This window comes from Embiotoca jacksoni, unplaced genomic scaffold (genome assembly GCF_022577435.1).
Source record: "Embiotoca jacksoni isolate LCO1_2020_lvr unplaced genomic scaffold, fEmbJac1.0.p SCAF_3, whole genome shotgun sequence".
NCBI lineage: Eukaryota > Metazoa > Chordata > Actinopteri > Embiotocidae > Embiotoca > Embiotoca jacksoni.
The window spans coordinates 14,490,873-14,504,623 of NW_027185381.1; the positions used below are offsets into that span (position 1 = coordinate 14,490,873).

At 43.2% G+C, this 13,751-nt stretch overlaps 1 protein-coding gene across 4 annotated transcripts in view; it reads right to left on the minus strand.

Moving 5' to 3' along the window:
* scaper (S-phase cyclin A-associated protein in the ER) overlaps nt 1-11,461 on the minus strand; it is a 57,006-nt gene extending 45,545 nt beyond the window's left edge. The window contains exons 1-9 of one of the 4 annotated variants that reach the window (XM_069162393.1): nt 11,190-11,461; nt 6,899-7,016; nt 5,834-5,910; nt 4,929-5,126; nt 2,269-2,369; nt 1,696-1,812; nt 857-984; nt 696-775; nt 489-620 (exon numbers count right to left, since the gene is read on the minus strand). In XM_069162393.1, coding sequence (XP_069018494.1) covers nt 489-620; nt 696-775; nt 857-984; nt 1,696-1,812; nt 2,269-2,369; nt 4,929-5,126; nt 5,834-5,910; nt 6,899-7,016; nt 11,190-11,357 — 1,119 coding nt within the window. In that variant the 5' untranslated portion in view covers nt 11,358-11,461. Of the gene's footprint in view, nt 1-488; nt 776-856; nt 985-1,695; nt 1,813-2,268; nt 2,370-4,928; nt 5,127-5,833; nt 5,911-6,898; nt 7,017-9,999; nt 10,425-11,189 lie in introns of those variants that run through there. The other 3 variants (XM_069162392.1, XM_069162395.1, XM_069162394.1) reach the window with 3 other exon arrangements.
* Nucleotides 11,462-13,751: the final 2,290 nt, after the last annotated feature.

The following is a 13,751-nucleotide window of genomic DNA, read 5'->3' on the forward strand; positions in this document are numbered from 1 at the left end:
GCAAACTCAATTAAAGACGTGCATATTTCAAGCAATTCATGAGAGCAATAAAAACAAATTAAAAGATCAAATGAGTCAATACTCAACACACGGCTAAAAACACAAATCATGCAGGGGATCTTGTACTGACATGCCCTCAACATCCAGTTATGGTCAAACTAAGCAGAGAGACTGGAAATACAGATTTGTATTTCTAAATCAGCCGATGGCTGTAACACACTCTTACCAAGTGTGTCTTGATGCGTCGTCAGAGTATTCATTTCATGACAGTGAAAATGGGCTTTTCTGCCTCTGAAATGTCAGTCTACAATCAATCGCTTCAAAGTTGATATGCCTTTCTGGACAGTCTGTCTATGAACGCCATGGAGACCAAAACAAAAACAAATGTGGCTGATAAAATGGTCTAATGTTACACTGCTACTCGTGAATTATTGATATTCAGGGCCCGCTTGGGCAGAAAGACGTCACAAGGTACTGAACGTCAGTACCTCCATTATGTGCCCGTTCTCTGTACATTCAACCTCCTCCAGAGGGTCTGGCTTCACGGGGACTTGCTTTTCAGTGTCCGTCCGGCTCACGTCTTTTTCCAGGGGACACTCAGGACGGAGTTGTTGCTCTTCCTGCGACGGCAGATGTGACTCGTTACGCTTGGCGCTGTCCTGTTTTGGGGTGACATGAGCCAGGACAGGACTGACCTTGGCGACTATGGCAGCAGAGCGAGGTTTGGCAGTGCGTCCTCGCTGTACGGTCTCCCAGCCCTCCGCATCCTTTTTACCTGGAAACATATGTGTCACTCCGTAAATCAAGAAGATGAAACCATGCGTTCTTTAGAGTGCTTTTACGCGAGATTTTTTACCGGGTTTTTCTGCCGGGGATGCGGTCGGTTGACTTGAGCTAGGGGCGGACTGAGTGCACTTCACTCGGTCTGCCCAGCTGGGGCCTGTGTGGGAGAGCCGCCCTGTTGCCAGTGTTGAGGGAGGACCACTGAGAGAGAGAGAGCGAGAGAGAGAGACACACACACACACACACACACACACACACACACACACACACACACACACACACACACACACACACACACACACACACACACAATGCATGAGAGCAAGCAAAAGTGCACCTGCACAGTGAAGTCTTTACTGTCAACAGATCAAATTTTCAGTTTTATTAATTCCCGTCTCTGAGCAGCTCCTACTGTCTTGCTTGTCTGAAACACTTCTAAAGATCCATCTAACCCCTTCCTGGTAAGCTCCACTCCGAGATAGCATGGGACTGTATTGGACAACAGGCCTCCGTCATGATCAATATCCATTTCCTGCAGCATCAGATTACAGAGCAGTGCACATATTGAACTGATGCTTCAGCAGTCTTTAACTGACACTTTCCTCTACACCTTGCACTGATTTTGTGGCCCGAGAGTGAGAGAGCAACAAATTGCATTAAACAAATGCTTCACCATCAGCAATCATTGGCTGTCTGCTGGATATCATGGGCTGCACTTTCTAACTGCTTCAAAAACAGGCATAGTGCATCATTACAAATATTGATTGGTGAATAACAGGCGGCCTTATGATACAATGCTCGTAAAATCCAAATGTGTAACTTTTTACAACCAAATCAGATACCTAATGATGACAGAAAAAAAAAATTAACCAAACAGAGAATGGACTAGAAATGACAATAAACAGCGCTTACCTAAAGTTGAGTGTGCGACGTGTACCTGAGGAGGGTACCATTCTGTCTGCGGTAGGGCTTGGCATCACATGACGTCCTGGAGACATCTTACGCACCTCCCAGGCTAAAGAAGTGGGCCTGAACAATGTGAAAATAGCATATATTACTTACCACTAAACCTAATTACAGTTCCTAGTTCCCAAACACCCACCGACTTGACTCACAAATTTGGCAAATCAGATGGATGGCTGATTCCCTTGTAGCATTGTGCGCAACAAATGAAGCGTGTAAAAGTTTAAGGTTGTCTTATTGATTAACAGCGCGCTTTAAATGAACAAATTGGGAGGCAGCACTGGGAATTTAATTTCTTAGTCAATTTACGGCTGCGGTGGTCACTGTGTTAAAGAGAAGCCAATAAACTCACGGATCTTTTCAAATTAAAGCCAAGGCTATTGATCCATTCTGTTTGTGACTCAAAGCCAAGGGACCAGACACCGGCATTTCCAGCTTAGCCGCAGGGAGCAATTGAAAATGGGAAGTGACTGAGAGTGACAGAAGAAGAAAGGCAGCCAGTAAGAGTAAACTTTGGATCACCTGTTCTGGACATCAGTTTTCTCCAACTTCTCCTGAAGCTGGATCCAGTCTATGAGAGCTTTGAAATCCCGGACGTAGTTGTCCAACATCATCAACACCTCCTGAGGTTAAGAGTAAGATGGAGACGAATTAAACGGCAGATCATAAACATAACTCATAATAATTTACATACTTAAAGAAATCCAATGCATGTACCGTATGCCATTCAATATTTGGTCGACAATTGAAAAAAAAAAAAATGTAATTCTGTTTCATATGCCAAAAAATCCACTGAGACCCTTAAGAGAAAGGTTTTACTTGATGAATGAATTGGTTGATTTTGTTAATCAGGTCATTTGCAACTCGGTTTTCAAACAAAAATGACCCATTCACATTCGTATTTGCTAGTACACTGAATATCTTGAAGGTATTTACTAGGATAAAACAAGATATTTGAATATGTCACCTTGGGAACTTGTGTTTGGTATTGTTCCCTCTTTTTCTATTTTCTTTTTTTTTTTTTTTGAGAAAAAAAACTGAGAAAATAATTTGCACATTATTCTGTGCTACTAATACCTGGTAATTTCAGCCCTATTCAGCCCTTGTATTTCCTATATAGGGGCTGTTTGGGATAAACATTAAAGGCATAAAAACAATAAATAAACACATACATATCAACCCCCCCCCCCGCTCCCCCAAAACACCAAAAACAGGTATTTTAAATGCTTGCTGATAGTCCAAATCCGCTTGATCTATTCAAACTGACAAAAGGGACCTTCAAAAGATCAAGAGTTTTGCTGGAAAGCAGGAGCCAGCAGGTCCGCATATTTCTAATGAGTCTAAGGAGATTGACAGCTTGGAGGAAGAACAAAGAAGACAAATTCCTGATAACAAATGCCTATTATCTGCACTCGGACTGAGTCACAGCGCTGATGATCCAGAGGTGGGGGGCTGTGTGGAGCTTTTTCCCAAAGCTCTAATGAAACAGACAAAAGTGATTGACGGGGAGCGTGAAGGGAGTGGTAATTGAGAGTAAAGCTTCACAGTGCTTTTAGTTAATAGACAAGTCAGGCCAGTGAAAGATGTGTCCAGCAGCAGGTCTGCTGATCAGGGCTGGTTAGTAGCTACATCCCAGTGTTCATTTGGTAATGAAGGCCGAGATGGAAAGAGGTTTGCTGCGCCTCTGACAGATAAACCAACAGTGAGTGAAAGCACCATAAAGTGACTTGCGGCATGCTAACAGACACACTTACCCAAATATAACCCTCGCATAACGTTTCATGAGAAATGACTGATCAATGTTTAACCTTCAAGAGGCATTGTCATAAAGTGAGGTGGGCAGTAAAAGCCTCTGTTCCGTACATTGAAATACAAATGAACATGTTCAGCCAAGGTCAGAGTTACTGACTGCAAGTAAATAATACACACTATTCATTGTTATGTATTTCTAATGGTAACCATATAAGAGCAGAATAGCCTTTTTCAGTTCACGTAAGAAAATCATAGAAATTGGAAAAACAAGTTTTGAGCATCAGCTGCAAACAGGGCAAACAGGAATGGTGTCCGAGTAGCTTTTCTGCTTTGGGTGTCTAATAAATAAAAAAGTGGGACGAAGGAACAGTGTATGGGAAGTAATTAGGCCGTGGGTTAAGGAGGTGTACGCTTCATTAATAAGCACATATGAATCATTCTGCAGGGTGAACAATTTCCCTCTGACTGGAAAAACATTATATTAGGTCGGCACTATAGTTGTCATTCAAAATTACATAAAGTATAAAAGTAACACTGCCTTGGCTGAGAATTTGGCATCGCACACTGATGATGATTACGTTTATGTTCATCAGTTTCTAGGTGGAAAATGTTGGGCAGTTCGTGAGAGCACACAATGCAGATTGCCCACAGCTACACAGGGGGATTGTGGCTCAGGGCTATCAGAGCACTCTGCTTCCCCTCCAGATGACTCCATCATCTATCAGTGTCCATTAAGCCCAAGCTGGGTGGGATGGGGGATTATGAGCAGTGCCCAGGTTCATGGCCATTAGACAGCATTAGAGTGCAGAGAGATAGAGTGGTATGAGAAAAAAAAAGAAAAAAGAAAACAGAAAAAAAAAATTCCTAGCAGCCTGTTGTCTGACACAGGACAACTGACAGCCTGCTTATCACACCACTGGGAGTTGCACTGTGGCACTGACAGCGAGCCGACCACACCGCTGGGAGCTGGGCTACGGTACTGACCGCAAACCGCCACCAGAACCATGCTCAGCATAATGCAGCATGGCAGAGGAATCAATAAACGACAGGACCGGCAGTATCGTGCCAGCTCGCCCTGGAGCGACATGGCAGTGCCACAACAGGGCTGCACCGACAAAAACAACAACAACAAAAAAAACCACTTCCACAAAATTCAGTTGTTACTTTTAGGTGCAAAGTAGAACAAGAAGGAGCTGAAATGACCAAATCCTGTTTCAGAATATCCCAGATGCCCACAACACACATACAATAAATGTTTTCATTCCAGTCATTCAGGCCAGAGAGACAGAGCCTTGTGATACTTCTCTACCCAGCAATCCTTCAGAGAGCATCTCTGAACATTGTGATCTCAATGTCCCCCTCTAGTGTTCATAAATCATACAACCTTTCAGTTTACCCCAAAAAGTTTGCGCTGGTGACAGCTGCCTAACCTTGCATTCCAAGACACTCTGATCGGATTCACATGTGACGTAAATCTCGTCCACAGCCCGACGCAGGTTGTCGAAGAGGAACGCCCAGTAGCGTGCTCGCAGGTCCACCTTGCGGGGCTGTCTGGTTTTGGTGGGACTCTTCTCTGTCCCCTTGTCCAACAAGGCTCCAGCTGTGCCTTTACTGTCCACACAAGCATTCTGTGGAGACAGAGCATGGATACAGTTATTACAGTGTCAGGTAGCTATCTTACAGTGTAAATATAGCTGCTACAGCATTTATTTTTTTTCTGCTGGCATGGAAAGCTTTATTACTAATCGTGCATATAAACCTAACATGATGGAAAATACTGAGAGTATTCTGAGCCTCTTGGGATAATGGCGACACCATGTATGTCTTATCCAGTGTTTCTTACTCAGAGCAGCACCCCAAGAATGACAAATTATAAATGGTAAAATGTCGGGCCGTGGACAACATTTAAGGTGCAAAAATAAATAACATTTAATGCATCTCATTTTTATACAGTAAGTATCAAACAATGAACATTATCATTGTCTAGCATTAAACATAGAGTACAGTACGTACAGTATAAGAAACAAGAGAAAACTGGCAAGAAGATTATTTGGTAGCTGACATTGTAGAAAGAATTTTGAAACATTAGATGTGTCAAGAAACAAAAGAAAGTACAAAAAGCACCGTGTTTGATTAATGCATCCTTTCCAACAGCATAAGGTCTATGAATTTCTGTCTGGCTTTTGAAATTAGGGTTGTAGTATTGTTCCCCTTTAACTAAAGTTGCACAACCATCATAGATTCACAGGGGGTTGGAGGGAAGTGTGAGGCAAAGGAAAAGGATGAAATAGGTTAGTGAACAGGGCCCTCTAGTGGGAGAGGGTGATATTCCAACCTGTTTTTTATTCCTTTGTTGTCCAGAATTGATCCTCTGAGACCTGGAACTGCCACTGGAGTTGCCTTTGGACTTTGCTATGTAGAAAAGAAAAGAGGTTTACATTTAGTTTCTGATTAAATAAACACTGTCAGGTTAAACTAAGTCAAGAAACAATGTATACGTGATCCAAATGTCACAAATGTACAATAACCAAGACGCGAACAAGACAATCATTTGAACATAAAGGATTGACTTCATTTATGAAAGAGCAAACTATACGACATCATAAACTGAAATACTGCAACGAGAAGAATTATGGAACTTAATTCATCCACAAAGTCAAGAGCTGAAAAGAAGAATAAACAACTGAGCCGACCCACAAAGAAGGAGGAGAACCAGAGGTAGGAAAGCCTGTGTGTGTGTGTGTGTGTGTGTGTGTGTGTGTGTGTGTGTGTGTGTGTGTGTGTGTGTGTGTGTGTGTGTGTGTGTGTGTGTGTGTGTGTGTGGTGTGGAGAGTTCTCAGTAGACTGGTATAAAGGAAGCCCACTTGAATACAGAGCAGAAATAATGTGAAGGGGAACAACAACGATCGTCTAGGAGACAGGCTGAAAGTTACCTTCTAATCAGAGCTCTCCTTTTTAAGGTGAGAGGATTTCAAAATGTACATCAAAACATGGGGGCTATCAAAACGGTTCGAACACTGAAGCATTATACACAACACTGGACACTATTGCATATTATATATTCTACATGTCCAGTGAAAGATGACTAGAAACTGGGTATGAACTGCTTAAAAGTGTCCGAGTACTCCGTTATCGTTTATCAGCCGAGTCATGAGATGAAAAATCATCATTGGGCTCCAGCTGATACTGTATTACAATTAACAGCATTTTCTATAAGTAAGGTCACAGACTCTTAATGACATTGCCGAAGGTGGTCACTGTAATGCTCCAAATAAATAAACTATTTCCACTGGCCCCAAGCTATGGGTATTACATAAAAATTTGACATCAGCAGCAACACCCGCAGCATAATCAGAATATTAGCACGGACAGAGAGTTTGTTTTGCATGCAGCTACCCACCTTCCTCCTCTTTGTTCTCGAGAGGTACACTCCAGGCAATGAGGTTTCGAGCAGCACGGCCCTCTTCAGCGACTATCTTTCGCACTTTGTCATGGCTGTTGGAGCGCTGGAAAGAGGCCTGCAGCAGAGACAGAGGATTTAACACATGCAAATTCATTGGATTTTTCTCCTCATCTTTATCCCAGAGCTAAAAGGAAGAGCATTCAAACATCTGTGATTAATAATGTAGTGGTAAAGGTGACTTTACATACAATATCGCCAATATGTCGCCCAAAACGAGGCTTGTATCACATTCGATTATTACGAGAGAGAGGATAAATTGTAAGACAAACACACACAGTGTCTCCACGCTCATTAAATGTCCCATAATTGGTGGCATAATGGACACAAAGCTGTGCAGCATGTTTTCCACAAAGTCCATTACTTTTCATGTTTTGCAAACAGGAAATGTCTTCTGGGGCTCATTTCGTGGCCACAAATAATGAAGGTCAATTTAAAGCAGAAGTCTGGTGATATTCAAGTTAAACCAGATGTAATGTGTGTAGCCTATGCCTGATGTAGCTTATTCCTCTGTGCAGTAAGTAAAACTTTTAAATACACATCAGTCATCAATGAGACAGACTCTTACGCAGAGTGAGATGTTCCTTCATATTCCGGAACCTGTTGACCACTTGTTGTTGTTGTTGTTTTTTTATTGCATTAAACATTCCCTAGTGAACCAAATCTATCACAACTATCATGTTTGAGTAATGTTTGCTAATAACTACAGTGCCCAAAGGTTATATTTACTTGGAATATTTTAGTTTTTTTTACAACAATTAATGAAATTAGAGTGTATAAAATAGAATTGAAGAAAATTGTACTTTCTTGATTGTTGTTGTTCTGGGTTTGTACCCTCATGGTTGAAATGCACTTATCGCAAGTCGCTTTGGATAAAAGCGTCAGCTGGATGAAATGTAATGTAATGTAATGCATATGTGGCCCATTTTTTAAAAAGACCTTCAGCAGGAACAAGGGTACTTCGGACTGAGTGCGACAGACAGTGCTGAGACATTTGATTTGGATTTTGTTATCGTCGACAATAACAGAAACGCTGACTGTCCCCAGGCTTACTTTCTAACCCAAATAGTTTTATAAGTGTTTACCAGTAACAGAGCCTGAAGCATAAGCACTGTTGCTATGGTTACCTAAAACATAATACATCTTGCACACTGATTTTGAACAGTGGTTAAAATACAATTTACAGCAGTACAATGTGTTTTAATAGCTCTAAAAATAGCAAGGAAGAAGGAAATTAGTTATGTTCAATATTGATTAAATGCATTATGCATTTTAAGTTACATCAAACGGTAAGTAAAAAAAAGGTTGCAGTCAATTTAAGAGGCTCATATTTTAAACTAGCCACATGTTAGACGGTTTGATGTTTGAGACTGAATATGTGCAAAAAAAAAGTTCAACACAACCAAATATTTCAGAGCATGTTGTAATATCTTGTTTCAGTTATTGCCCCCAACACTGGTGTGCAGTTGTGAGGCACGGCTGAAGCCACAGTTCTGTAATATTAACTGTATGAAAGAGGTCTATTGGCATTGACAGTGACAAGAAGCAGCTAGAGGCAGAAGCTCGAAGCCCACTCTGTGCCCAGCATGCATCACGGTTGACCTACACATCGAATATGCATCAGTGAACTTGAGTACAACCACGGGTGAGAACGGTACTGTGTGAACCAAATTAAATGCTGCACGATGTCTTTCATTGCACCCTTTACTTACGGGACAATGAGATGCCCTGTGATGAGATGTAGCCTCAGCATCTTTCTGCATCCCCATCTCGCAGAGAAACAATTTGTTACTTAACAGTTTGATCAGACAGCTCATGAATTATTGCATAAAAAAAAAAAAAAAAAAAGTCTAAACAATAACAACTACAACGCTATTAAACTCGATTTAATGTTGCATCACTGAAGATTCTGACTTCAGGCAATCTGCTTACAAAACAACACGAGCAAATATCTAGGGGCTTATCATTCTGGATCTTCCACTCCCAGCAGAGCACTACTTCTGTCCTCCTCATAAATGATTTAATCTAATGTTGACTGAAATCCAGACCAGACCTGACTATTTTAGACAAGTATGATGCAGTTTCAGATTTAAAATACACTGCTACCTGAAACCAACATAAAAATCGAGAGCCAGTTCTCCTCTTTATAGAAAATGAGTCATGGAACAAACCGTTCTCACTCTTTCCCTGGCTCCCTCTCATGAGCAACACCATTTAGACAAGAAAGCTACAGTGAATTGATTATTCTTCCACACTCGCTATTAAAAAAAAAACAAGGAAACAAGCAATAATTATGCATTGGGTTTCATAAAAAAAATATATATATATCATCGTTAATTCAAGGTTAATAGAATAACGTGAACATGGCTCATTAGACGTTACACATGCAAAAGCAGCATGCGTGTATTGGTCCGTTACTATTTAATGTCCCCAAGGGAGATACCCAGCTGACCTACTTTTGGTGAGCAAAATTCTTTACATGTCAAGTGGCCTAGGCTTCATTCTGCCAAGTAGAAAACGACTTCGGAGAGATAAACGAACATCGACACAAGCCTGCCAAAATGAGCAAATAGTACTGAGGTGGGGCAGCATCAATGCACGATATCTCATCTTAAGACTGTAAATATTTACTCTGTATTTCCTGGGCTGGGAAGCCATTGGACGGTTGAGGAGTGTTTTGAGAATGCCTTACACTGATCTGATCTGTGTGCAGCAGCCACATGCACAAAAAAAAAAAAGGCTTACAGCAACCATTCTCTTGAGCCCCTTAATCAGCTGCGAACAAGCCGTCTCTTGGGCTGCACCGTAGAAGAATAAGATACGTTGTATGGATCATAACTTCTGCTCTCTTCCTTAGACCTGGCAGTCCTTCCCCGTGCACTAGACAGCACCTCTATTTTACAGACTGTGCCGAGTGAGGGACAAGTGTAAGGTTTCTCTTTTGGAAAGGTCTGCAAACAGATGCAAGCAGCAAGACAGTGTGGGGGATCACTAACTCGGTTGGAAAGACAGTGAAAGTCAAAATATTAGAGGATACATACAGAATAGAAGTACAGTCTGTAAGCAGGTTCCTCGTCTTTATCCACTCCTGACATACTTAGAAGCCCACTTCAGGCAACCTGTTCCCCCTCGGCAGCAGTGCCACTTGTGAAAGGTGACATCGTCATCTGACAGCAGGACCAAAATAGACTCCCACTGTGTCGTCCACACTGCTGCAGCAACTTGCCCAGCTGTGTTAACTGCTCTCCCACTGGCGACTGAGAGAGACAAGTGCTCAATAGCCTGCCGCTCCTCCCTTTCACTTTGACTATTCTGCTTGTAACTCTGTCTGTAATCTAGCCTGAGCCCTCAGCGCTCTGCTGAGTTAGCAGCCGCTCCTCAGGCCCGACTCACTGCCTCCTCCTCCTTATCTGCCTGCCACTAGCTTCTGCACGCATCTTCCTGCAGCTTCTCTTCTCTCCCTGCTCTACATCAGAGCCCCCTCTCTCTCTCTCTCTCTGTGTGCTTCTCATTTCTCACTCTCCTTCTGCCACAACACAGTCATGTGCACTGAGCCGGCCTGCCCCCTCCCCCCACCCCACGTCCTGTGTTGCCAGTGATGACAGTACAGCTGCGGGGTCAGAGATGGTGTGCACGGAGTGATGCTCTGGATCTGATTGGACTCCGTATTCAGTGATTCACAGGCTGCTTGAGGACAAGACACACAAGTCCACATGGTTGTACAAATTAAGAAAGTCTGGAGGAAGACGTTGGGGGGGGGGGGGGGGACAGCGGGCAACCTTGGCACAGACTTGACCCCAGTACTCCTGCATTACTTTACATAACACTACATTTGTTATCACAGTCTGGCTTTAACAATGATATGATAATACATACACAGTAACCTCATGATGAACTTGCATCTTCTCAAAATCCTCTCATCCATTGATAAAAATAATAATAAAAAAAAAAAACCACTGAGGTAGTTGTGTTTAAGAAGGCTCTAAATTTTAGGAACTGGGGTGGCTCACCAAAGCTGACATACATCACACCTACAGGAGGCAAGTGCCCCTAAAAAAAAAAAAAAAAAAAATAGTCCCTTCCCGCCAGCACTGTTATCCAAGTGATCCAAATCTCAATTATCCAGTTGCTTAGTTCAAGCTGGCAAAGTGTGCATTGAAACGATGATGCATTTGATAGAATTCACTGCAGTATTTCAACTATTAGCAACGAGATATTGTCCAGCACATACCTTCAAAGCGGTTATGGATGCGTTCTTGCTTTTACCTCCTCCATGCGAGGAGCCTGAGCTGTTACTACCAGACCTCTCCCTCCCGTCCCCACCTTGGCTAACTCTCGGGCTGAGACGGTGCTGCCCAGCGCCTCGCCGTCGTCCATCGTGGCGGTTGTCCTTGGACATCGACCCGCCTTTTGTTCAACGCTTTAGTCGGTGAGAAATAGAACAAGCCCGCGGACAAAGTTGTCTTGTCAGAGCTGATGGAAAAACATGTCAGATAAATACATGACAGCGAGGACAACCTAACAAGGCAGGAAGTCGGTTGCGTTTACATTTTTGACGGGCGTAGAGCTCGTCCAATGGTTTCCCCGTAACATGGAAACAATGTCTGAGCCAGCCAGTTACCTGCTGTGGAATTCGGGTCAAGGGGCGGGACTTCAAATTGTCTACCATAGCAACCGGGAAAATGGGGCGGGACGTTCAGGGAAGTTTGGTTGAGGCCACAGTTGCGTCAAGTCCAATTCAAACAGCGGAAATACCACAAGAGAAGGGAACCTGCCTTCAAAATAAAAGCATTTAATCAAATCTTTTTCTTTTAAGATCACGAAAATGGACTCACAAAACATGAACTATATTAACACCATTTAATCAAAGTACAATACTTAAACACGCTTTGACAGCTCACTAGTTCTTCAGATCAGTACCTCATCTGTTTACACTGTTTCAAGACAGTAATAGTGATTAATACATATATAAGTGTTTCTATTTGTCGGCCACCATAGCTGTAAGTGTTTCCATATGTAAGTACACCAAGAAGCACTTGAAGCTGTGGTGAGTTACCTTATGTGCCTTTTGAATGGCTTATTTACAAACTATATTTGGAACACATGACCATAGGATCAAGGGCAAAGGGGGTGGAGGCAACAGCTCTGGGGAAAAAGCTGTTCCTCAACCTGTTAGTCCGGGTTTTGATTGTTCTGTATCTTTTTCCTGATGGCAGGGGAACAAACAGAGAATGACCTGGGTGTGTAATGTCTTCGCAGATGTTGCTCGCTCTTTTCTGTAGGCGGCCAGCATTCATAGTGTCAATTCAGGGAGTGCAACTCCCACAATCCTCTGCTGTTCTAACAACCCGGGCCAGGTCTCTCCTGTTCTCTGCTCTGCAGCTGGCATACCACACAGTGACGCACTGCCAGAGGATGGTTTCTATTGTGCTTCTGCAGAAGTTTACCAGAAGCTGAGGGGGCAGTTTGTCACCATTTGTATCTTCATTACAATTTCCAGGTCCCAGGAATTTGATGTTGTCCACCTCCTCTGCCTCCTCCCCATTTATGTAGAGTGGAGAGGGTGTGGTCTTCCTGGTTCACCTGAAGTCCACAATGACCTCTTTTGTTTTGGTGGTGTTGAGGACCAGATTGTTATCCAAGCACCACTCAGCCAAATGTTAGATCTCCTATTTGTAGTGCGTCTCGTCGTTGTTAGCGTCCCACCACAGTGATGTCGTCGGTGAATTTCACTATTGTGTTGGAGGAGTAGGTGGGGGAACAGTCATGGGTGAAGAGGGTGAAGAGGGCTGGGCTGAGCACACAGCCCTGCAGTGCACCCGTGTTCAGGATGATGACACTCAACAAAATCACAACTATTTGCTGTCCTGGCTCCTAAATGGTGGAATGAGCTCCCCAATGACATCAGGACAGCAGAAAGTCTATACATCTTCCGCCGCAAACTAAAAACACATCTCTTCCAACTTGACCTTGAATAGGTAGCACTTTAGTAGCGCTTAAAATGGCACTTACTTACAGCACTTTGTAGTATGGCTGTCTTGTAGAAATTGTATTTTCTTGATTTTGTTGTTCTGGGTTTGTACCCTCATGGTTGAAATGCACTTATTGTAAGTCGCTTTGGATAAAAGCGTCAGCTAAATGTAATGTAATGTAATGTGCATGTAATGGTCGTTGATGTCCGGTTCCCTATCCTGACATTCTGTGGTCTGTTGGAGAGAAAGGGACAGGGACAACGGTGGTGGATTTAAGGCAGCTGGGGACTGCAGCTTGTTGTAGGGAGAGGTTGAAGATGCTAGCTGGTCGGTACAGGTATTCACCTTGTCTGGTCCAGCTGCTTTGGTGATGTCGATCTTCCTCAGAGTGGACCTCACCTGGTGGTGCTGAAGGAAGAGTGTCTGCTCCTCCTTGGGCTGAGTCCTCTCAGCTGTTGCTTCACTGTGCTGTGTATCAAAGCGGGCAAAAGAGCGGTTCAGTGTGTCGGGGAAGTCACTGTTCCTGTCCTGACTGATCTGTGTGGTGCTGCTCTTGTAGTCAGTCAGGGTTTTAAGTCCTCTCCACATGCTCACGGGGTTGTTGTTCTCAAAGTGTCCCTCGATGCGCTGTTCGTACCTGTGCTCGGCCTCTCTGATGCCCTTCTTCAGGTCCCTCTGGGCACTTTTGTGGGCAAGCATGTCACCTGACCTGACAGCAGCGTCTCTTTCTGTCCATTTCTTCCTGTCTTTCCGCACATTTCTGTCCAGCCAGGTTGGTTAGGAAACAATTTTATGATTTTGGTGGTCGTTACTGTCTCAGT